This window comes from Esox lucius, chromosome 1 (genome assembly GCF_011004845.1).
Source record: "Esox lucius isolate fEsoLuc1 chromosome 1, fEsoLuc1.pri, whole genome shotgun sequence".
In the NCBI taxonomy this organism is placed as follows: domain Eukaryota; kingdom Metazoa; phylum Chordata; class Actinopteri; order Esociformes; family Esocidae; genus Esox; species Esox lucius.
In genome coordinates, this window is record NC_047569.1 from 22,643,330 (window position 1) to 22,668,625 (window position 25,296).

General features: G+C 40.9%; 1 protein-coding gene across 4 annotated transcripts in view; it reads right to left on the reverse strand.

Annotated features, from left to right (window-relative positions):
* Positions 1–25,296, reverse strand: part of pitpnm3 (PITPNM family member 3) — a 116,298-nt gene that overhangs the window by 76,427 nt on the left and 14,575 nt on the right. For all 4 annotated transcript variants that reach the window (XM_034292061.1, XM_034292060.1, XM_020049810.3 and 1 more), the window contains exon 2: positions 15,818–15,913. Coding sequence is in view for 2 of the 4 variants with exons in the window: in XM_034292060.1 (XP_034147951.1) it covers positions 15,818–15,913 (96 nt within the window). In the remaining 2 variants the exon portion in view is untranslated. The remainder of the gene's footprint in view (positions 1–15,817; positions 15,914–25,296) is intronic.

Consider the following 25,296-nt stretch of genomic DNA (forward strand, 5'->3'; position numbering starts at 1 on the left):
ATTCATATAACACAACTGGCCAATACAGATAACTGTTATTCATATAACACAACTGGCCAATACAGATAACTGTTATTCATATAACACAACTGGCCAATACAGATAACTGTTATTCATATAACACAACTGGCCAATACAGATAACTGTTATTCATACAACACAACAGGCCAATACAGATAACTGTTATTCATACAACACAACTGGCCAATGACGATACTGATGTTTTGTTCATTCTCTACCTGTGAACCATGGCATAGATTAAAGACTGATGTTTGTTCATTTCTCTACCTGTGAACCATGGCATAGATTAAATACTGATGTTTCGTTCATTCTCTAACTGTGTACCATGGCATAGATTAAATACTGATGTTTCGTTCATTCTCTAACTGTGTACCATGGCATAGATTAAAGACTGATGTTTCGTTCATTCTCTAACTGTGTACCATGGCATAGATTAAAGACTGATGTTTCGTTCATTCTCTACCTGTGAACCATGGCATAGATTAAAGACTGATGTTTCGTTCATTCTCTAACTGTGTACCATGGCATAGATTAAATACAGATGTTGCTTCTGATGACGCTTATAATATATGTGTAACATCCCCTGCTGGCTCACTCACGCGCCAGCCTACCAGATCACGCCTTCCATTACTGCAATTCTGAACACCCATTTTGTTTCTCACTACTCTCATTCCACGCCCCTATATATATATATATATATATATATATATATATATATATATATATATATATATATTGCACTGTGTTTCCCTGTTTCCATGTTCGATTTTCGGCATTACTAGCAAAACATTTCAAGTATTCTGGCCCCTTTTGTCGCAACCTAGATTTCTCCTGAATATGCTTGTTACTTACTCCTCCTGTACCATAGTCATCTCCCCTTGGATTACACTGGTTTTTGACAGTAAACCAATATGACACATCAATTTAACAAACAAAAACATTTTGTATATCATTTTGGATGGCTTTTTGTGGCATCTCACTACAGACAGTTTTGATTTAAACATTGCTACTTATCCAATTAGAAGCAGTGAAACAATTAAGCCTGCACCGCTGGCCCATGCTCATGGTCCAGGTAAATTGAAAATATTCATACTCTCATTCAGCAAGCAGCTATCTTTTGTCAAATCTTGCCTGAGTTAATCGGACCTGGTATGGGTATGTCATAACAGGCTGAATGTATTATTTTTATTTTATGTCACCTGCTACTGTAACAGACTGCATCCTTAGAGAGTACCACTTGTTCCTGATTTGGAAAATGCCTGGCAAACCCCTCCTTCATAACACGCGACCGCCCTCTTTGACAACATTTCAACGGTTTGAGACACCAAAAAAGAATTTGACAGAACCTGTCAATGGCGAGGAAAAGTGAGAAGACCAAAACTACAACATAAAATAGTGCCTACTTTTCTATAAGCTATAAGGGAGAGAGAGACTACTAATTGCTACTGGTGTTTTGCTATATGCACTGATGTTGGCTGTGTGTGTGCATGTGTGTGTGTGTGTGTGTGTCACCAATGGTTGAGTCACAAAATTGAACCTTGAGTCGGACTCCAGTACTACAACACTGGTGTTTATAAAAGACGTGAGCAGAGTGGCTGTTAGCTGTGATGCTCTCTCTCACACCGTGCCTGGCACCTCACAGTGGCTATGACACCGCTCTGCTAGGCATGCCCACTCCAAACCCACTGGGGAGACTGACTGGCCACTAAATATCTGTCTTCTGTACCCCTTCATCTCCCTTCTCGTCTTCTCTCTGACAAAAAAAGAAGAAAAACACACACAGAAAACACACATGAATGTGTGTATATGCATTTAAAACCTACAGGATATACACAAATAAGCAAATTCATTAATATGTGCAAATGGACACAACATACATTTTCATCCAGGCGGTTTCATCCAGAAAAATCTAGAGTTTGTGCATATATGTTTACGATAGGTAGACACAAACATGAACCCACTACCCTTGAAGTGACCTGAGACCGAAAACACCCTGCAGGACTTTAAAAGGCATGAGTTAAGACATGCTAGCATGCAGGTTTTGAATTAGCACTGAGAATGCACTTATTCATTTCCCAGAAAGCATAGCTGATTAGAGCAGCTCACAGGCACATTGGAAAAACCCAACTCCACTGAAGTGTGAAATGTGTTTACAGTAGAAGAAATACAAAACAGAAGAAAGCCTGGCACTACAAGCAGAGAGATTGAGATTTCAACTACAGAAAGCAGCCGGGAACTAAAAACAGACAACACGGAAACCTCCACTCAGCTGTTGTAGCCCAGTGCAATGTAATAGGGAGACTAAAGTTACTAAAAACCAATTAACAGACATATAACAAGGCTCACAGTGGCCCAATGTATCAATGTACTACAGTTTACATGAACCCATTTAACCTTATGTATTTTCTTTTACATCTACTAATGTAGATGTCAAGTGAGACTTTGCAGCACAAAACAGCATTGAGCTGGTCAGAGGAGTAAACTGCAATTTTATTTGAACAAATTAATTCACATACACATACCTACAGTGGGGAGAACAAGTATTTGATACACTGCCGATTTTGCAGGTTTTCCTAAAAAGCATGTAGAGGTCTGTCATTTCTATTGTAGGTACACTTCAACTGTGATAGACGGAATCAAAAACAAAAATCCTGAAAATCACATTGTATGATTTTTAAATAATTAATTAGCATTTTATTGCATGACATAAGTATTTGATCACCTACCAACCAGTAAGAATTCCGGCTCCCACAGACCTGTTAGTTTTTCTTTAAGAAGCCCTCCTGTTCTCCACTCATTAACTGTTTTAATTGCACCTGTTTGAACTCGTTACCTGTATAAAAGACACCTGTCCACACACTCAATCAAACAGACTCCAACCTCTCCACAATGGCCAAGACCAGAGAACTGTGTAAGGACATCAGGGATAAATGTGTAGACCTGCACAAGGCTGGGATGGGCTACAGGACAATAGGCAAGCAGCTTGGTGAGAAGGCAACAACTGTTGGCGCAGTTATTAGAAAATGGAAGAAGTTCAAGATGACGGTCAATCTCCCTCGGTCTGGGGCTCCATGCAAGATCTCACCTTGTGGGGCATCATTGATCATGAGTCAGGATCCAAGTGTCCTTTTAAACCTTAAGAGGACCACCCCTCAGGATCCAAGTGTCCTTTTAAACCTTAAATGGACCAATGCTCAGGATCCAAGTGTCCTTTTAAACCTTAAATGGACCAATGCTCAGGATCCAAGTGTTCTTTTAAACCTTAAGAGGACCACTCCTCAGGATCCAAGTGTCCTTTTAAACCTTAAGAGGACCACTCCTCAGGATCCAAGTGTCCTTTTAAACCTTAAGAGGACCACTCCTCAGGATCCAAGTGTCCCTTGGACCACCCTTCAGGACTACTTGGCCTGATGACTACTAGCTGTACAAAAGTCTTCCTGGTTATGTTGCTGATCTACAGTACTTGCTGCTTAATGATGCCCACAGCCCACCCAGCCGTTCCTGTCATTGTCGACCTGGATTCGCAGCAGATCTGGATTCTGTTTAAGGACTCTGGACACATGCACCTCAATATGCATTTATTAACCTGCTTTGTCGAGCGAACATGCAAAAACACTGATGTCACCTAAAAGGTCATGTTCTCTTATAAAATCTTTACCCGTGACAGCCAGAAGACGACGGCCACTCTTCAAAGTCTGGCTCCTTTCTACAACACAGTTTCCCAAAAATTTGGGACGCTGTATAAAATGTAAAGAAAAACACAATGCACATCAGCGGGGACAGCTTTTTTTTGCAACATTTGATATGTTGTGTTTGTATTATGTCATGTCATGTCATGTCATCATGTCATCATCTTCCGCTTATCCGGGGCCGGGTCGCGGGGGCAGCAGTCTAAGCAGGGATGCCCAGACTTCCCTCTCCCCAGACACTTCCTCTAGCTCTTCCGGGGGGACACCGAGGCGTTCCCAGGCCAGCCGGGAGACATAGTCCCTCCAGCGAGTCCTAGGTCTTCCCCGGGGTCTCCTCCCGGTGGGACGGGACCGGAACACCTTCCCAGGAAGGCGTTCCGGAGGCATCCGAAAAAGATGCCCAAGCCACCTCAGCTGACCCCTCTCGATGTGGAGGAGCAGCGGCTCTACTCTGAGCTCCTCCCGGGTGACCGAGCTTCTCACCCTATCTCTAAGGGATCGCCCGGCCACCCTGCGGAGAAAGCTCATTTCGGCCGCCTGTATCCGGGATCTTGTCCTTTCGGTAATGACCCAAAGCTCATGACCATAGGTGAGAGTAGGAACGTAGATTGACTGGTAAATCGAGAGCTTCGCCTTGCGGCTCAGCTCTTTCTTCACCACGACAGACCGATACATCGACTGCATTACTGCAGAAGCTGCACCGATCCGTCTGTCAATCTCCCGTTCCATCCTTCCCTCACTCGTGAACAAGACCCCTAGATACTTAAACTCCTCCACTTGAGGCAGGCACTCTCCACCAACCTGAAGCGGGCAAGCCACCCTTTTCCGACTGAGGACCATGGCCATACTCAAACCCCTCCACCACGTTAAGGTGGCAGTTCTTGGAGAGGTGTTTGTATTATTTTCAATTAAATATAGGGATCAATGCACATCATTGCATTCTGTTTTTTTACACACCGTCACAATGTGCATGTCAAATGTTAGGAAAAGGGGTTGTAGGTTTCTTCCTACGTTTCAACTAGGGAATTTTTCCTAGCCACTGTGTCTTGTTGTAGTGTGCTCTTTGGAGTTTCAGGCTGGGTATCTATAAAAGCCCTTTTTGACAATTGCTGATGTAAAAAGGGCTTTATGAAACAAATTGTATTGATTTAATTTAAGGGAAAATGTGTATGTATCAAATCATGAAATTAAGGATGATAGAGTATGATATCATAACTATTATTTTGGAACTCAGTAATGGCCTTCATATCCACATCACAATTGGACATACTGGTTGATAACACACAATTTTCTTCATTCTTCATTTTAATTAAGCTCTGTTGTTTTCAATGTTAATTAACGGTGCATTTTGTCATTTTAATAAATACAATTTGTCTAACTGAGAGTCACTCAATTATGTTAACTCAATGTTCTTTTATTGGGTGTGATATGCACTGAGTTTCTCATCTCTTGTTTCATGATTGTCATTTACACATAACGGGTTTTAGTAATGGTAGGCAGTATTATCGACAACTGGATAACGAGATGAAAGCCATTTTGTGAAGAGAAAATCTTCACCAGATTTGTTTTTTATTACTTTATTTTACTAGAATTTGAGATTATATTAAAAATATATTACTTTCCTATCCACAACAATGTTCAGTTTCAGAATGAGTATTGTAATTGGTTTCACCAGAGAAAAGAAACATCTCTGGAACAAACCAGCTAGCACTTACAAGCCAAGCTAGCTAGAGGTCTCTAACTGCAAACACGTTAGCAAACATTCTGCAGTAATGCTAGCAGCACACATATTGACTTATATCCTTAGCAATCAATGATAATAAAAATAGTAAGTAAGCCATCTAGCTATTATGGAGACACAGAATGTCTAGTTAGTTACAGCATACACACTCCATTCTTGTGAGCAATCCTTGACAGCAAACATTTGTTAACAGGTATCCTACATCATCTCCCTTGTTCACCTTTGTTAAACCAGCCAGCCAAAGCTAATGTTAATGTTCAAGTTTAGCTAGTTTTCTAGCACTTAAAATAGTTAAAAATGTAACCCAACTTCTGCTATGGTATCTCCATGCTTATTAGGCATCTGCAGATGCCTAATAAGCATGTTATGGTCAAGATTAAGTTCATAATCCTTTTATAAAGTTTTATAGGCAGACTGGCCATGTGTTTTATTAAACTGTAGTTAGCCAGATATGTTTGGTTTTACATGAGCTATAACAATTAAGCAAGGAAGTTAACTTTTGGAGCTCTTGACAACAAGCTCTGCATTTCCTGATAGGGACAACATGCATTTCAAACATTCACAAGACAAGGCCATAAAATGCAAATGGTCTTTGATATCTCAATCAACCCTGGCTAAAACCTACTGTGAAGCATGGGGGTGGAAACATCATGCTTTGGGGCTGTTTTTCTGCAAAGGGACCAGGAAGACTGATCCGTGTAAAGGAAAGAATGAATGGGGCCATGTATCGTGAGATTTTGAGTGAAACCCTTCTTACATCAGCAAGGGCATTGAAGATGAAACGTTGCTGGGTCTTTCAGCATGACAATGATCCCAAACACACTGCCCGGGCAACGAAGGAGTGGCTTCGTAAGAAGCATTTCAAGGTCCTTGAGTGGCCTAGCCAGTCACCAGATCTCAACCCCATAGAAAATCTTTGGAGGGAGTTGAAAGTCCGTGTTGCCCAACGACAGCCCCAAAACATCACTGCTCTAGAGGAGATCTGCATGGAGGAATGGGCCAAAATACCAGCAACACTGTGTGAAAACCTTGTGAAGACTTACAGAAAACTGTTGACCTCTGTCATTGCCAACAAAGGGTATATAACAAAGTATTGAGATTAACTTTTGTTATTGACCAAATACTTATTTTCCACCATAATTTACCAATAAATTCATAAAAAATCCTACAATGTGATTTTTATTCTCTACCTATGATGATAATTACAGGCCTCTCATTTTTTTTAAGTGGGAGAACTTGCACAATTGGTGGCTGACTAAATACTTTTTTGCCCCACTGTATGTGGCCAAAGAGCTACAGGAAGAGTCAAGAGTCAATGAAATTAAGTTAACTGTATTCCCATTTCAAGAAGACCCTTATGTAAAAAAAAACTATTACTAGATTGTTGACAAATTCTGAAAGCACAAGTTTGTCATTACCAGCACTGTAGGATTACATTAAGTCTGAAGAAATAAAGCTATATTCATTTCAAAGTCAAAGTGTAAAATGTCATGGTAAAGTAATGGTATTACATTTAGTGGCTGTAGTGATTGTCTGTGACAACAGGAAAGGATATGTTTCCAGAAGCCATTTATTACCATTTTAGGAGAGTGGCTCAAACCTAACAGTGAATATGATCGGGTTAAAGCATACTAATAAATTCTCATCACTCAAATTTGTGTCATCAGATTAGTTGGTATTAAAGCAAAAGACATTTGTCAACAGTACACGTCAATAAACCCAGAGACGGTTGAACATACCGTAGGCTTGGTCTGAAATTAGACTACTCATTTGGAACAATGTGAGATTTTCCTAACTGCTGGACAAAACCCGTCACTTACACAGTACAGGTTAGTCTTTCCTCAGCTCTATACAGAGTACAGGTTAGTCTTTCCTCAGCTCTATTGGGAAAAAAATGTAAGGGGTTGGTATGAGACATACTGGAGACTCATATTGTCAAGTGCCTTTCCATTTCTTACAGGAGTGACACCCTAACGCATCAAATATAGTGCCAAAGCAAGAAATTCATAAGAAATTTGTAATCAGTATTTTCCTAGAAGATTTGACACCATGGACCACAGCGAGCTCCCACTAACTGCACAGCTGACTGTGGCTCAGGAGCTACAAACCCAATTCCAAAAAATGTTGGGACACTGAACAATTGTGAATAAAAACTGAATGCAATGATGTGGACGTTTCAAATTTCAATATTTTATTCAGAATACATAGATGACATATCAAATGTTCAAACTGAGAAAGTGTATCACTTTAAGGGAAAAATAAGTTGATTATAAATTTCATGGCATCAACACATCTCAAAAAAGTTGGGACAAGGCCATGTTTACCACTGTGTGGCATCCCCTCTTCTTTTCATAACAGACTGCAAACGTCTGGGGACTGAGGAGACAAGTTGCTCATGTTTATGAATAGGAATGTTGTCCCATTCTTGTCTAATACAGGCTTCTAGTTGCTCAACTGTCCTAGGTCTTCTTTGTCGCACCTTCCTCTTTATGATGCGCCAAATGTTTTCTATGGATGAAAGATCTGGACTGCAGGCTGGCCATTTCAGTACCCAGATCCTTCTTCTATGCAGCCATGACATTGTAATTGATGCAGTATGTGGTCTGGCATTGTCATGTTGGAAAATGCAAGGTCTTCCCTGAAAGAGACGACATCTGGATGGGACGACATCTGGATGGGAGCATATGTTGTTCTAGAACTTGGATATAACTGTCAGCATTGATGGTGCCTTTCCAGATGTGTAGGCTGCCCATGCCACACGCACTCATGCAACCCCATACCATCAGAGATGCAGGCTTCTGAACTAACCACTGATAACAACTTAGGTTGTCCTTGTCCTCTTTAGTCCGGATGACATGGCGTCCCAGTTTTCCAAAATGAACTTCAAATTTTGATTTGTCTGAACACAGAACCCTTTTCCACTTTGCCACAGTCCATTTTGAATGATCCTTGGCCCAGAGAAAACGCCTGTGCTTCTGGATCCTGTTTAGATACGGCTTCTTTTTTTACCTATAGAGTTTTAGCCGGTAACGGCGAATGGCACGGTGGATTGTGTTCACCGACAATGTTTTCTGGAAGTATTCCTGAGCCCATGTTGTGATTTCCATTACAGTATCATTCCTGTATGTGATGCAGTGCCGTCTGAGGGCCCGAAGATTACGGGCATCCAGTATGGTTTTCCGGCCTTGACCCTTACGCACAGCGATTGTTCCAGATTCTCTGAATCTTTGGATGATATTATGCACTGTAGATGATGATAACTTCAAACTCTTTGCACTTTTTCTCTGAGAAACTCCTTTCTGATATTTTATACCCAATCATGTTGCCAATTGAGATAATAAGTTGCAAATTGGTCCTCCAGCTGTTCCTTATCTGTACATTTAACTTTTCCGGCCTCTTATTGCTACCTGTCCCAACTATTCTGGAATGTGTAGCTCTCACGAAATCCAAAATAAGCCAATATTTGGCATGACATTACAAAATGTCTCACTTTCAACATTCGATATGTTATCTATATTCTATTGTGAATTAAATATAAGTTTATGAGATTTGTAAATTATTCCATTCCTTTTTTTACTCACAATATGTACAGTGTCCCAACTTTTTTGGAATTGGGTTTGTACCTCGTCAGCCACAGGCAGACAATGAGGTGCAGAACTAGCCTTTTTTAACGCATGGACAGAACCAGCTGGAGAAGCCCAAGGTGGAGTGCTTTCTCCTCTACTGTTTGCGCTATTCTTGAACACCCAAGACTCCAGACTGTAAAGTAATATCCATCTTGATGACTCCACACTCATAGAGTGGCTCCCTGGCAACCTAACCATACCAAACACAAACAATGTCCATAAGCCAAAACATTTGCTTTCCTTTCACTGATTACGATACTTCCATTATGACAATATTACCTGCTTGTACACCTTAACAAAGTAGCGTACTAAATAGTGAATATGGTGCTATTCGGGAGCCTGGCCCATGGATCATCTCTTTATTAGAAATGATATTTCTGACAATTTAATACCTTCTCATGGTTTTACTGGCCTGGAGATTTGTGACGTGGGTGACAACATTAATCATCCTCAAATAAATAACACTCCCAGGCGCTCATCATGATCATTGAATAGTATAATACAGCACACCCGCCCTCTCACACTCGCCCTCTCACTCTGTCACTCTCTCTCTCACTCTCTCTCAAATGTTATCTTCCTCATTTCTCTCTTCTCTCTAATTCTCTATCTCTCTCTTTCTGCCTCTCTGTGTCTTTCTCTCTGTCTGTCGCTCTGTGTCTTTCTCTCTGTCTGTCGCTCTGCATATATCTTTCAATCTCTATATTTTTCTCTTTGCTTAAAACAAAGTTTTTAGTACCTGACCATTACTTAAAGCGCAGATGACAGCATTTTCCCTTTCCTACCTTCGTATTAGCTTGTCTTGGTTTTCACTTTTGAACAGCATCCCTGTCTAAAAATATATTTATCGATCCATCCTTAAGTAGACTTACTGAAACACATACAATTCTCAATGAGGTCATTCCAGTGTTTAAGCAATCACAAACAAAGTCATTAAAAAAATCTGCGTAAGAGGTTGTCATCTTTCCATTGATTGAGATAGGGAAGCTTTCATGTAAACTTGAAAGGTTTCTCCAAGGCTTTCCACATCCCAATGCTTCAAAAACACCCGGTAGACAATTTCAATATTATGCATCAATCAGAGACCGGCGGATGAAGTGTGATTGGTGGGTCGCGATTTCAAAAAAGCAAACACAAATCAAAGGACTAAAATCACATCCAGAGATGAAAAGCTTGTGAGAACAACTGGCTGCCACTAACATCGGCCCCTTTATTTAAGTCCCGTAGTTGTGTAGTGGGCCAGGAAGTTGTCATTACAAATGCATGATACATTTGTGACATGAAAGATTGATGTGACAACATGCAGCTGGCTGATTGCACGGAATAGTGTTGCCAACTCATTCTTACAGCTACCGTGGAATTCTAATCAGAAGAGGGAAATACAACTACAATACCATTAGAGTCATAAGAGTTAAAGGAAAACCCAACTACAATAAAAATCATAAAAGAGGTAGGAACAACAAAATGGGACAACACAAGGCACCATGCCATTACATTATTAATGTCACGGAAGCATGTTTGTTTTGTTGTAGTGTTTTTAATTGTGTCGCTTAAAAAGGTCCCACATCATAACAAGTGTGTAAACTGCTTCAAAATACATATTGGTCCATTTTGCAAACTGTGCCAAATTGACATCCCCCCACAGTGCCCCAGGTTTAGCATTCATGTTATGCACTATATAAGTGTGTCTCTAATCATGGGTACTTTATGCTGCACTGAGAAATAGTGAGGAGGAGGGCATGGGGTGCCGGGGTAAATCTGTTATACTTCATAGGCCACATGGTATCTGTCCCCTAGTGACTGGTGACTGCCAGTACAAATGCAGTACATTTCTCATGATAGGTCTGAGAAACAGCATATTGTTAAGGAGAAGGATATGCCGCTGAAATGTTGTTGTGTGTGTGTGTATGTGCACATGTGTCAATGTTTATAAATGTGCGCGTGTATACAAGCTGAATACTCCAGTGTTCTATACATTAGCAGATTTGATGGCTTCTCAGTCAAATCCCCTCTGTGGTGGTACACACATAGAAAAATACATCAACACACCCCAAGGAAGACTGATAGTGAGGGGGCCCTCTGGTCCTGTCTGGGTCAGGTTGTGGTCCCTGGTACTGTCTCTATTTCAGGCTGTGGTCTCTGGTCCTGTCTGGGTCAGGGTGTGGTCTCTGGTCCTGTCTCTATTTCAGGCTGTGGTCTCTGGTCCTGTCCATATTTCAGAGTGTGGTCTCTGGTCCTGTCCCTATTTCAGAGTGTGGTCTCTGGCCCTGTCTCTATTTCAGGGTGTAGTCTCTGGCCCTGTCTCTATTTCAGGGTGTGGTCTCTGGCCCTGTCTATATTTCAGGGTGTGGTCTCTGGCCCTGTCTCTATTTCAGGGTGTGGTCTCTGGCCCTGTCTATATTTCAGGGTGTGGTCTCTGACCCTGTCTCTATTTCAGGGTGTGGTCTCTGGTCCTGTCTCTATTTCTGGGTGTGGTCTCTGGTCCAGTTTGTATTTCAGGATGTGGTTTGTGCTCCTGTCTCTATTTCAGGGTGTGGTCTCAGGTCAGGTCTTTATTTCAGGGTGTGGTCTAGGGTCCTGTCTGGATCAGGGTATGGTCTCTGGTCCTGTCTGGGTCAGAGTGTGGTTTCTGGTCCTGTCTCTATTTCTTGTTGTGGTCTCCAGTCCTGTCTTTATTGCAGGGTTTGGTCTCAGGTCCTGTCTGGGTCAGGGTGTGGTCTGATGTCCTGTCTCCATTTCAGGATGTGGTCACTGGTCCTGTCTCAATTTCAGGGTGTGGTCTCAGGTCAGGTCTTTATTTCAGGGTGTGGTCTAGGGTCCTGTCTGGATCAGGGTGAGGCCTCTGATGCTGTCTCTATTTCAGGGTGTGGTCTCTGGTCCTGTCTGGGTCAGAGTATGGTTTCTGGTCCTGTCTGGGTCAGAGTGTGGTTTCTGGTCCTGTCTCTATTTCTTGTTGTGGCCTCTGATGCTGTCTCTATTTCAGGGTGTGGTCTCTGGTCCTGTCTGGGTCAGGGTGTGGTCTCTGGTTCTGTCTTGGTCAGAGTGCGGTTTCTGTGTGATTGCTAATCTGTTCCATCTGGGAATTATTAATTTGGTTTTCCTTACAGTTTCAAGATACCAAACATATAAATACAGTATGGACATTAACACAGATCTAGACAGACTCAAATTGCAAACATGAACAGCTTCAGTAAAAACAACCAATTGTATAAAAAGATATATAGCAACATTTTCAGTTCAATAACAATTGAAATTAATAAAATTATTAAATAGGTTAAAAGTACCGGAGAGTTTTCAATCATGAAACTGCTATTCCCTAACTGACAGCATCATTTAAATGGCTGATTATAAACTGTATTTATTATGAAGCATTTTCCTTGCTTTTATATCAACATATCAAGATGGCCCATCTACTGATATAATGCACTGTGTGTGTGTCTGTGTTTGTGTGTGCGTGAATGTGTGTGTGTGTGTGTGATGTGCTGTGCTCTATGTGGATTTCCCTCCCTAGAAAGCCTCTTTCCTCCCATCCACAGTGCTTATCATCTTTCCCACTTTTTTTCCCACCTCTAATGGTGATTATCTGCTTAATCACATGGCTATTCTTAGACTAGAGACATGGCAGATGGAGAACGCCGGGATGACCTCACCAAGAGGAATACCCGATTTGCTTTTGAAAGGATAAAAAAAACAAGATTCTGTGTAGGTATACAGTCTAGCCAACACAACCGGCTTAAGCGTTCATTAAATTTGTCCCCTGACATTTCCGCATGAAGCATAGAAGGTCTGTGTTCCTCAGGTTCCTAAATAGTACCCTACTAGCTAGTGCACTACCAGAGCACTAGAAGCACAGCTCATAAGTACAAGAACACAGGAAATAGGCTGGAATTTGGGACTAAGCCCCTGTGAAGGAGAGTGGACTGGAGATATATTGATCCAGATAGGGGAAATAGTTAACAAGGACAAAGCAATTAGATTTGACAAAGCAACAAGCAACAGATGCTGCCTATCACGGACAAAGGACAAGATTCCATACCATCTATGATTTGAAGAATGACAGCTCGGTGTTAAGGGCAACAACACACATGCTACTATTGTGTTCAACTATTGAATCCACTCAACAGTGATCAGGCAAGCCTTACTGTTGTACTGCTGAGACTGTGCTTTGCCTCTACTCAGTGTTGGTCTAGCATCAGCAATCAGGTTTCCCCTAAACAGAATTCTGTCCAATCAAGGAAAACAGCAATCATCAACCACATTAACACCTTGTATAATCCTACACGCAGCTGTGATGGAATGGCATTCCCAACAACTACTTCTGGTATGAAAAAGAGTGCACTCTGGCCACGTTGTCTGCATTGTGTTCAGCTCTCACTTTCTCCTCCCACTAATGCAGATTAGTTTACAGTCCCAATAAAAATGGAATACACTACATGGAACTGGGGTGCTGTTTCAATGTTTGTTTTTACAGGTTCTTTATATTCCCATTTCAATCTTATGCATATCTTAGCTTGGCATATCTGTATGGGCACAGCAAAGTAGATATGCCCTTAAATATATTGATATGGAACATTGAATTGAAATGTAAGAGGACCAGTGTTTGGATATAAAAAAAACATTTTTCAAGTTTTTTATCCACAAAGATTCACAGTGTTCTTAATTATATGGCAGCCTATGGCCTACTCAATATGTAGGATGTACAGTATCTCACAGAAGGAAGTACACCCCTCACATTTTTGAAAATATTTGATTATATATTTTCCTGCGACAACACTGAAGAAATTACACTTTGCTACAATGTAAAGTAGTGAGTGTACAGTTTGCATAAAAGTGTACATTTGCTGTCCCCTCAAAATAACACAACACACAGACATTAATGTCTAAACCGCTGGCCTCAAAAGTGAGTACACCCCTAAGTGAAAATGTCCAAATTGGGCTCAATTAGCCATTTTCCCTCCCCGGTGTCATGTGACTCGTTAGTGTTACAAGGTCTCAGGTGTGTATTGGGAACAGGTGTGTTAAATTTGGTGTCATCACTCTCACACTCCCTCATACTGGTCACTGGAAGTTCAACATGGCACCTCATGGCAAAGAACTCTCTGAGGATCTAAAAAAATGAATTGTTGCTCTACATAAAGATGGCTTAGGCTATTAATAGATTGCCAAGACCCTGAAACTGAGCTGAAGCACGGTGGCCAAGACCAGGACAGGTTTCACTCAGAACTGGGAGCACAAGGTCTCTAACATCCATCAGCTCCGTGATGTCGTCATGGAGAAGTGGAAGAGGACTCCAGTGGCAACCTGTGAAGCTCTGGTGAACTCCATGCCAAAGAGGGTTAAGGCAGTGCTGGAAAATAATGGTGGCCACACAAAATATTGACACTTTGGGCCCAATTTGGACATTTTCACTTAGGGGTGTACTCACTTGTTGCCAGCGGTTTAGACATTAATGGCTGTGTGTTATATTGAGGGGACAGCAGATTTACACTGTTATACAAGCTGTACACTCACTACTTTACATTGTAGCAAAGTGTAATATATTCAGTGTTGTCACATGAAAAGATATAATCAAAGATTTACAAAAATTTGAGGGGTGTACTCATGTTTGTGAGATACTGTATATGTTGTAGAGTTAAGCTGAAAAACATTCAACTAAAAATCTTAGCCATCTTCCTGTCACCTAACTATGTCATCATCATCATCATCTTCCGCTTATCCGGGGCCGGGTCGCGGGGGCAGCAGTCTAAGCAGAGATGCCCAGACTTCCCTCTCCCCAGACACTTCCTCCATCTCTTCTGGGGGGACACCGAGGCGTTCCCAGGACAGCCGGGAGACATAGTCCCTCCAGCGTGTCCTAGGTCTTCCCCAGGGTCTCCTCCCGGTGGGACAGGCCCGGAACACCTTCCCGGGAAGGCGTTCAGGAGGCATCCGGAACAGATGCCGCAGCCACCTCAGCTGAACCCTCTCGATGTGGAGGAGCAGCGGCTCTACTCTGAGCTCCTCCCGGGTGACCGAGCTTCTCACCCTATCTCTAAGGGATCGCCCAGCCACCCTGCGGAGAAAGTTCATTTCGGCCACCTGTATCCGGGATCTTGTCCTTTCGGTCATGACCCAAAGCTCATGACCATAGGTGAGAGTAGGAACGTAGATTGACCTAACTATGTTCATATTTAATACATTTTAGTGAAGCAGTTGTTAAATGCTGAAAGAAAATTTCAATTTGCCTGCCATAGCCTTTCTCTTTTTACATTCAGAAGAGGTTACACTGAGCCAGAGTTTGAATACAGCAGGAGTATTTTTAGGCAGAGCACTGATGACGTTGCCCACTGAATGTGCTAGGCTTGGCCGGATTGCATTTACACTGAGCTGAGATGGGAATAGAATGTGAGTTTGTCCTCTGCAAATCTGCTTACCATTTGAGCTCTACACGCAATGAGGGCATTTAGACCTGGCATTAACATGTATTTATTTGAATGTAAATACGAATGAGCAAATTTTAATACAAGGTGTAAATGGGTCTGACCAAAATGTTAAAAAATATATAATCATTACAGTTGGCTTCAAATGATTTCCTGTTAATAGAAACCATGTGACAAAGCCTGTGGATACGCCTGACCCTCAACCCTGTGATGGGATGTGGTGTTAAAGGAAGAGAGGAGATGTGAAGAAAGGAATGAAGAGAGGAAAAATACAGAGCAGAACTAAGCTCTTCAAGCATTATCAATGGAACTTATTAAACTAACCTCTGGCATCAAAAAACTCCTCATCTGAGCTGTCAACAGACTCCTGTGCGATGTCCTGCATTCGCCAGTGGGTGGCGCTGTGCTTGCGGGCTGCAGCTGAAGGGTAGGAAGAGAAAAGAGGTACAATTATCATCTCCGGATACGGTTAAGCATGTCATCATGTCATTATTCCGGGTTTTCATGGACAAATTAATTATGTGAATCCATATATTTTTCAGCTTCAAGTACATTGTCTGTCTGTTAATTGCAGCAGAAAAAATCCATTAGCTTTTAGAGCAGATGCTTCATTGGTCTCCAGTGTCACAGTACACCAATCAAGTAACCAGAGTCCTATAGCAAGAAATAAAGAGTCTTACTCACTAAGCACTGGAGATGGTGACTACATATCCAGGTTCGGTCCCTTAACAACACTCAGGTACCAAATACCCAATATATGAAATAAGCATTTAGTTAGTACAATGACATTTCACAGTTATGAAGTGAATATGTATTAAAGCCTGTGAGTTCCTCAAAATGATTAAGAGCAGGAGAGAGATGACCATCAGCCTGCATATTCCCTAAGCCCCATTCCTCCCAGATCAGGGTTAATAGACTTAATAGTAATGCCAGACAAAGGAAATAGTGTTCATTATAAATAACTTTCAGACAACCAGCTATTCTTCCTTTAAGCACATAAGTGATGTGATGTTGAGAACTGAGGCTGCATTAGAGTCAGTTATTTGACTCACTTGACTTGTTTTCCAACTGTACTGGCTTCGCTTGCTGTACGGCGATGCGCTAGTTGTTGTCTTCCCATCGAAATTGTTTTCCAGTATAATTGGACTGTTTACAAATCTGCCATACACACACTCTAACCTGTCGGACGCCTGCCCACTCATTCTACCTATTCTGAATTGCTCAGTGGGGTCTTTCTTTAACATATCGTTAACATTCTACCAACAGTCTGATTTTGTAAACAAATACATCTGATAATACATAAGCACTGATTTCTGTTGCTAGAGCAGAGTAGGTAGTAGCTTTTCTAGTCATGTTGTTTTTCTGTGGATCGCAAAAACAAAATCTGCATTACGTGAGAACTGAAACATAACTGACAAGTGGTAAGGTAATAAAGTGTAAGAGTAATGCATTACGGATTCTATGCACTTGGGGATTTGTGATATTACACTTCTGGATCACAGGGGAGTGTTTTTTCCCTTTATCGTACTGTATAATGAATGACACTCTTCAAAGTTTTTAGAACTGTAAACATACACAATATACAATGATGTATCAATTGTTTTAAGACATTCTATTGGTTAAATGTAGTGGTTTACTTCAGAAAGGTAGTTGTTGTTCCCAGTGGTTTGAATTTGAGAGGGAAAACCTGAAGAGAACATGTTAAAAACCAAAACCAGAAAAAGTAATACCAAGAAAACCTCTTCCCGGCCCCTGACATCAGGGGGTTGTGGTACATGGATAATATACCAGTGCTAAACCTTTAAGACCAGGCTGCTTGTGTTTGATCTCAGCTCATTTCCTCCCTTCCTCCATGATCCACTTCCAGAAAAAAACTTCCAGAGTATCATACTGCCTGTTGAAACGTTGAGGTCACAGCTTCCATTACCACGGTACCTTCATCACCCTCACTGATTTCCCTCAATCTATCTCCCTTTCATATGGCTGAGCTTACACACAATTATTAAAACACATTTCATTTTTCACAGGACCCTAGGTCAAATGTTTTGACTATTAATATCTCATCAAGGAATGGGTTCCTCAACCTTTGGAGTTAAGAGTCATGAAATAGAACATATTGCATGAACAGTGGTTTGATTCTTACGAGGTATTGCTTTACCACAGCGACAGTGGCAGGCCAGAACCAACCAAACCAGACTCTCACCATTATATCGAAATAACTGAGATAACTTCAAGCTAAGACAATGACGCATGGGTTTACCTAGGTACATTTCGACTGGCTAAATTCATTTATAGCAATGTGCATGGAGACGCCCTACAGGTAATGCACTGTTCCCTTTAATTTAATTACAGTAATACAGATAGTACACAAATAAAACAATAGGATAAGAAGCTTTATTTAGATTTCCCTAAGCTTGTGTAGTGCAAAACCACAAACACTACATGTACTGCAAGAGGACATCAATACAATGAAAAGAAACACAAACGTACCGTGTTACTAAAACAGGTCAGTATTTTCTGGGCCTCCCTTAGAATACTAAACTGAAGCAGTTTGCTTTAGGCGACGGTTAATTCATTTTTATGAAGTGGTCCCATGGTCAATTCTTCCAAGCTTCTTGCAGGATTTGCCATAATTCCTCTCTTGACATGGGCTGCTTGTTGTCCTTTCCCCGGTCCAAGTGATCCCACACAGCTTCATATATGTTGGGGTCGGGGTTCTGAGGTGGCCTGTCTGATACTGTGGCTCTGCCATCTGTAGATGTTCCCTCCAAGTGGTATTTAGTCAGGTTTGCAGAGTGTTTGGAGGGGTGCGGAAAGGTGAGGTATTAGTCTTTTCCCCAAATGTCCACTATGATGAATCAAAATCTGTTTATAATTCACAGTATTCATAATTATATTGCGTTTGAACAGATCCCCTATAACATGGGCTGAAATGTACATTCAGACCATGACAGCCGTCAATGTGCTTCACAGAAGGCTGCAGACAGGTATTAATGTGCCAACTCTCCTTCCAACATGCTGGTGTCTTTGTGAACTGAAGATTTCATATTTGGTCTCATTGCTCCAGTGATTTTCTGCCACTGCTTGTCTCTTCATGTTTTATGATCTTCTGCATATTGCAATCGCTACAGATTTTTGTAGCAAGGAATTTGGCAACAGATGACTGTTAAATGCTGGGCATCACTTCACTGGATTTCAGTGTGTGCCTCAAGAAACTGACCTTTAAGTACTGTTCATCCAATGCAGTCAGCTTTTTGGGTCTTTCTTTGCATTTTCTGTCTTCAACATGCCACGTTTCTTCTAATTTCTTTATGACAGTTCTTCTAGCCATCTCACATGATATACATTATCTTTTGGATAGATAATGCAAGGAAGCTTGCTTGTAGAAGTGTTTTAAAAATGAAAGATTGTTTAGCTTTGGGCAGATTCATATTTCTTCAAGTAATTGCACAATGATCACTGACATAATTTCAGAATATCCCAGTACATTAGGCCTCCATACAAAAAGGTTCCCCTGGTGCCACTGTAAAAAGCTGAGGAAAAGGGCTTCAGCTATGAAATCTTGCTCGATTTCATATACAGCTCTGTATGTGAGGACTGAGAAAATTACAATGTTCATGTTTTAAGTTTATTTACTTTTCGATTCACCAACTACAGTGGCAATCTAAAGCTAAATGCCCTGAACTGCCTCTCAGGGCAAGTGTTCTAAATGACTTAAACAGGACTTTGTTTGCAGGAACACGTACATCTAGATTGTTGCTTCTGAAACATTTACAACAGTAATCATGCTGCCATCCACCTACAATGCACCGCCGCCCTCAGCGCTGGATCTGAGAAGACGCATCATTCACCTAAGTGAGGTCAAAACTGGGCCAGCATCAGAGATAATACTTTGCTTAGCAAGAATCCCAACCCTGGGTCAAATAGATGAATAGATAAAAACATGTGCCCATCACAGCACCACTGAAAGGTCATTATTCAGTAAACAAATACTCCTGACTGATTTCTATGGATTTATTTGCCAGACAGCACCAGTGTGACTGTATATTGTCAGGAAAACCATTTTGTTCCATTTTGTATTGAACTGAAATTATTGTGTTGAACAGATTGGTCATTCGCATAAGCTGCACTTGGAATTTTTTTTAGGGAAATTAAAAATAGTGGAAAATCCATCAAAACGTGGCTGGTGCACATGGCCGATCTTTAAGGCGAGATGCAACATTCACCCAAGTTTAATCAAAACAAGCCTAGAGGTGTCCCTGCATGTGCGTATGGAGGACAGACCATATTCCACAACTTGATTTCAGTGTGGGAGACAATCATTGGTCCCATTCATCTTTCTACCTCTCCTATCACATACATCGCTCCAAGACTCACCCTGCCATGGAAAAAACTGCAGTGATGTTTTAGGGAAAGAATACATTGGAGTACGGCATGTTCAATCAGTAAATGTATGGTTGGACCCTATCATCAGATGTTGAATAAAAATACCTCCCATTCTGATCTGAAAACAAACACATAGCGAATTACACTCACCTAAAGGATTATTAGGAACACCTGTTCAATTTCTCATTAATGCAATTATCTAATCAACCAATCACATGGCAGTTGCTTCAATGCATTTAGGGGTGTGGTCCTGGTCAAGACAATCTCCTGAACTCCAAACTGAATGTCAGAATGGGAAAGAAAGGTGATTAAAGCAATTTTGAGCGTGGCATGGTTGTTGGTGCCAGACGGGCCGGTCTGAGTATTTCACAATCTGCTCAGTTACTGGGATTTTCACGCACAACCATTTCTAGGGTTTACAAAGAATGGTGTGAAAAGGGAAAAACATCCAGTATGCGGCAGTCCTGTGGGCGAAAATGCCTTGTTGATGCTAGAGGTCAGAGGAGAAATGGCCGACTGATTCAAGCTGATAGAAGAGCAACTTTGACTGAAATAACCACTTGTTACAACTGAGGTATGCAGCAAAGCATTTGTGAAGCCACAACACGCACAACCTTGAGGCGGATGAGCTACAACAGCAGAAGACCCCACCGGGTACCACTCATCTCCACTACAAATAGGAAAAAGAGGCTACAATTTGCACGAGCTCACCAAAATTGGACAGTTGAAGACTGGAAGAATGTTGATTGGTCTGATGAGTCTCGATTTCTGTTGAGACATTCAGATGGTAGAGTCAGAATTTGGCGTAAACAGAATAAGAACATGGATCCATCATGCCTTGTTACCACTGTGCAGGCTGGTAGTGGTGGTGTAATGGTATGGGGGATGTTTTCTTGGCACACTCTAGGCCCCTTAGTGCCAATTGGGCATTGTTTAAATGCCACGGCCTACCTGAGCATTGTTTCTGACAATGTCCATCCTTTTATGACCACCATGTACCCATCCTCTGATGGCTACTTCCAGCAGGATATTGCACCATGTCACAAAGCTCGAATCATTTCAAATTGGTTTCTTGAACATGACAATGAGTTCACTGTACTGAAATGGCCCCCACAGCCACCAGATCTCAACCCAATAGAGCATCTTTGGGATGTGGTGGAACGGGAACTTCGTGCCCTGGATGTGCATCCCACAAATCTCCATCAACTGCAAGATGCTATCCTATCAATATGGGCCAACATTTCTAAAGAATGCTTTCAGCACCTTGTTGAATCAATGCCACATTGAATTAAGGCAGTTCTGAAGGCGAAAAACACAGTATTAGTATGGTGTTCCTAATAATCCTTTAGGTGAGTGTATATCAAATGTGAAGACATAAGGGAGATAAACATTAAATCATATGATATCATAAGTAGTTTTTTACAATTGGATTCATAGTCACAGCCTAGACTTTCTAATGGTAAAGACTACAGTCTTAAAATGTAACAAATGAAACAATAGTGGTGGATTAATGGGATTTCAAAGTACCTGTTTTAATTGCTAGAAAGCAGTGTTCATACTGTGATGTGTAAATCTAGAATTGGCCACGACAAGAACTTGCATGTTATTCCCTTAGATATATGTTGGGGGAACCTAGCACTCCTCAGAGATAAATCAAAACCTGCGGACATAATTTATTTTTAATCAGGAACCTGCAAAGTAATCTTATTCAAACAAAATACTTCTGTCTTTAATAAATCTGGTTTCCCTCTCCCTAGCCCTTCATCTCTCTGTCTCTCCTAATACCCTGGGCCCTTCAAGTAATCCAGCACTTCAGCCAGCTCCGTCACCATTTACTTAATTTGCAAATCAGCCACGTACAAATTCCCTGTCCAGCCTGTAGAATCTGAGCATTAACAATTACAATATGAATGTACGTTTCATTGGAAGTGAATGTGCCTAGATAATGAGAACAACAGAAACACCTCTGTTTAGATTATCTCTCAGTAGGTAGCGCTCTAATGACAGGAATGTTTACGATGGCCATATGGCATGGGGGTTGACTCCTAAAAAGTTAGAAACGCCCTTAATGTATAGGCTAGCTGGTAACCAACATTACAGTGAGAAGAGATTGACTGAGATGAGATTGAGGTTGTGTAAGGAAGACCAGGTCCGTAACCTCATGAACAAGACTTTCTAATGCTGCAATAAATAATATACTTTCTCTCTCCCTTGACAAACGGGTATGCTAATTATTACAACCACTATACGAAACGGCCGATTTCTAACACGATGGTGCCGTGACCCGGATGGATATGTTTTAACGATTCTGCTGAACTTCAGCTGGAGAGCTTAGGGGCTCGATTTGCAATCGCGAGGAAGAAGTTGTTTTTCCCGGTTACTGGTTGCTGAAAACAACTGAACAGTGAGTCATAAAACTACGCCATAGAACGAACTGTCAAGATTGCAAAAAGCGTTAGTTTGTCAAACAAGCCCTATGACGACCCGACTAGGCCGTGATTTTTATTGCGTGGAATCTGTCTGCGGGTGCGGACAGTCCGTCTCAATTTGTTGGGGCGTTGACCGGTGTGCTTCAGTGCTGAACTGTATTCCATGTCGCCATAGTATGATGACACTCCATTTTCCTTTTCGGGATTAGTGTGTGATATTGTATTTTTCGGCAATTATACAGTGACTTGTACAAGTAAAAATATAATGCCGTCCAGTTGTACAAATACAACAAGAGGACTGCAGCCTCTGACGCGCATGATGCGTTCATGTTTAAAAAGCAAGGCGCGAATAGGATACCATCAAGAACGAAAAGGATCATTAACAACGATGCCTGGACTCGAAATGGACAGAAAGAAAAAGAACGTTTTCCGGCTAAACAAGATGGATTCCGAGGAAGTTGTATATAGACAGATGGAGAGTGTGGTACAGACGAAGAGAGAAGACAGAGGAAAGTTAAGATGGCCGAGAAAGGACAACAGTCGAAAGGCGCAAAAGGAGACAATCGAAATGGACGAAGATTCATTCTGTTTGACCACCTGGCTGACCGACAGTAGTCTCAAGATGGAGTCTCTCTTATGGGATCCTGGAATCATGGACAATACTAGGAACTGACGTGAGCTCATAATCATTGATTCAGAGTTCTTAAATGTTTATTTCCTAAAAATGTATCGTACTTAATCATTAAATGAAGCTGGAACTTATCAAGGAAACCTGATCACCTTCCTCGGTAATAGCCAAGCTTATTTAATTAAATATTACATGTAGTTTGAGAAGCAATTAAATGTTATATAGCATGTTTTAATAGGCATTCGAAATAGCCTGTTTTGTTCTGTCATGCTTGAACATGTTTTAATAGGTATTCAAGAAATAACCTGTTTTGTTGTGCTTTGTCATGTGTACTTATGTAATTTTGAGTCAAACAGCTGAAGCGAGTTTATTCCCCAACATAACAATTAGATGTATTTTAAATGCTGAATTGAGTTTGGTTAAATAATATAGTTTCTCTTATTTGTATTTACCAACGATAACTGGGATAATGCTTGTTTTCAAAACCAACACCTGATACTCGTTAATGGAGTTTAAATTCTAAAATGGTAAATTGACTAATGAACAAATAGGTAATTGATGTAACCGTGTTTAAGGCCTACATTGAGTTTCCTTTGGATTACTTATTGTACCTTGATTTTAGTGACGTCATACATCTGTTTTCTGTCTGGATTGCCATTCTTAAGAGTTTCTTAATTTCCACCCTAATGTTGAGTTGTTGTATAGATTATGATGAGCACATTTCTACAAACTGCGAAAATATTAGATGGGTTGGACACTAAATCAAAATCTCCAGTTAACCAAGGATGTCGGCTAAATTGATAGGATAGTCTGAGGACCATAAACTAACATTTGGCCTTTTTAATGGATTGCCATAAATGGGTGGAGCTCATAGTAGCAACCTTTCCCATTACATCAGAGTAGCCTATTACTAAGGGTTGAATTCGAGTGTTCAGTCTGGTCTCATCTATGGTAATTTTATCAACAAAAGCATATACAGTTTTGGGATAAACAAACATTAAGTGAAAGCTAAATATATTTTCCTCTCAATAGCTTTAATGTTGAAATGTATGATTTTGAAACCAACTGAAGTGAGGGTAGAGACCAAAAGTCATCCCCCATTGTTGATGATAGAACAAAGAAAAAGCATAAAGTTGTGATTTAAGGTTTAGCTGACCGCCACTATTTGGAATAAAAATGAATCAAACTTTGCGAATTCCCTAAAATTTAGGAGGTTACTCAAGACACTGTTTTTCATGAGGTAGTTTGGCCGTTGCCTGTAAAAATTCTAAAGTTGTATGCTGTCGCTATGCTAATACAATTGCCCTGGTGGTTGCAACAGGTAAACCACTGCACATGGGCTGGAGTTTTCACTCCTACAATTTAGTTGCACAGTTTATCCCCTGGGGGCCGAACAATTTAGTTAGGCATGTGCCAAGAAACTACAGGATATTATAAATGCATGATAGCCAATTTCACAGACCTGTGTGATGGTACTGTGGCAAAGACAAATTTGAGAGCTGTTTAGCTATGTGGTAAAATTTGTTAATGGGTTATATGGTTTATAATTCCTTCGCACAAGCGACCGTGTTGCACATTGATGTCTTTGTATTAGTGAATGTTTGTGTTTTTTAACTTGTTCACTTTGTTTTGATGAATATACAGGATGCAACTCCTTATCGAATGGATTATAGATCCATCCCTACTACCAATTCTCTATTTTTCATGTCTGTCCTGAAAAGATGGCCAGTGTGGGTTCAGGATGGCGCCTCCTGTAGCCTTATTTGTCATTGTTTTGCATTCACTCATGGTGTCATTTTCCATTGACTTAATGAAGTGAAGGCAGGGGGGATGTATGATATGATTATTGATTATGATTGGAAAGAGTTGAGCTTAGGGCTCAAGGCAAATCAAATTGGTATTTATAAGGAGTTTTGTGAAAAAATTAGTTTTTCCTGTTTGCATAGCTATAACAGAGCATTGGCATCTGTTATGTTTTACATTTTCCATTTACAGGATGTTTTTAATTGGTTTATTTGGAAATTGTTTTGGTTGATGTAAGGTCTAACATTTTAATGGTTGAATAGTATAGATCTAACCATTTCTGATTTGGCTAAGCAAAGTCAAGTCTGACAATTTTATTCCACTGCTAGCTGCTATCGGGCATTAATATAGCACAAGGAGTCATAAAACAACCAAGCCAGTTCTGGATGGGAAAGGAACTTTGACATAGACTTTTATGGAAACTTGTCTGAATAGAGTGTACACTTCACTCTTATGATGGAACTTCTGAGATCCACAAGTTTTCAGGACTGATCTATGGTCTTCATTGTTGGGAGTTGACAGAACCAGACCCAGTGGATGAAAGTCTGATGGTATGT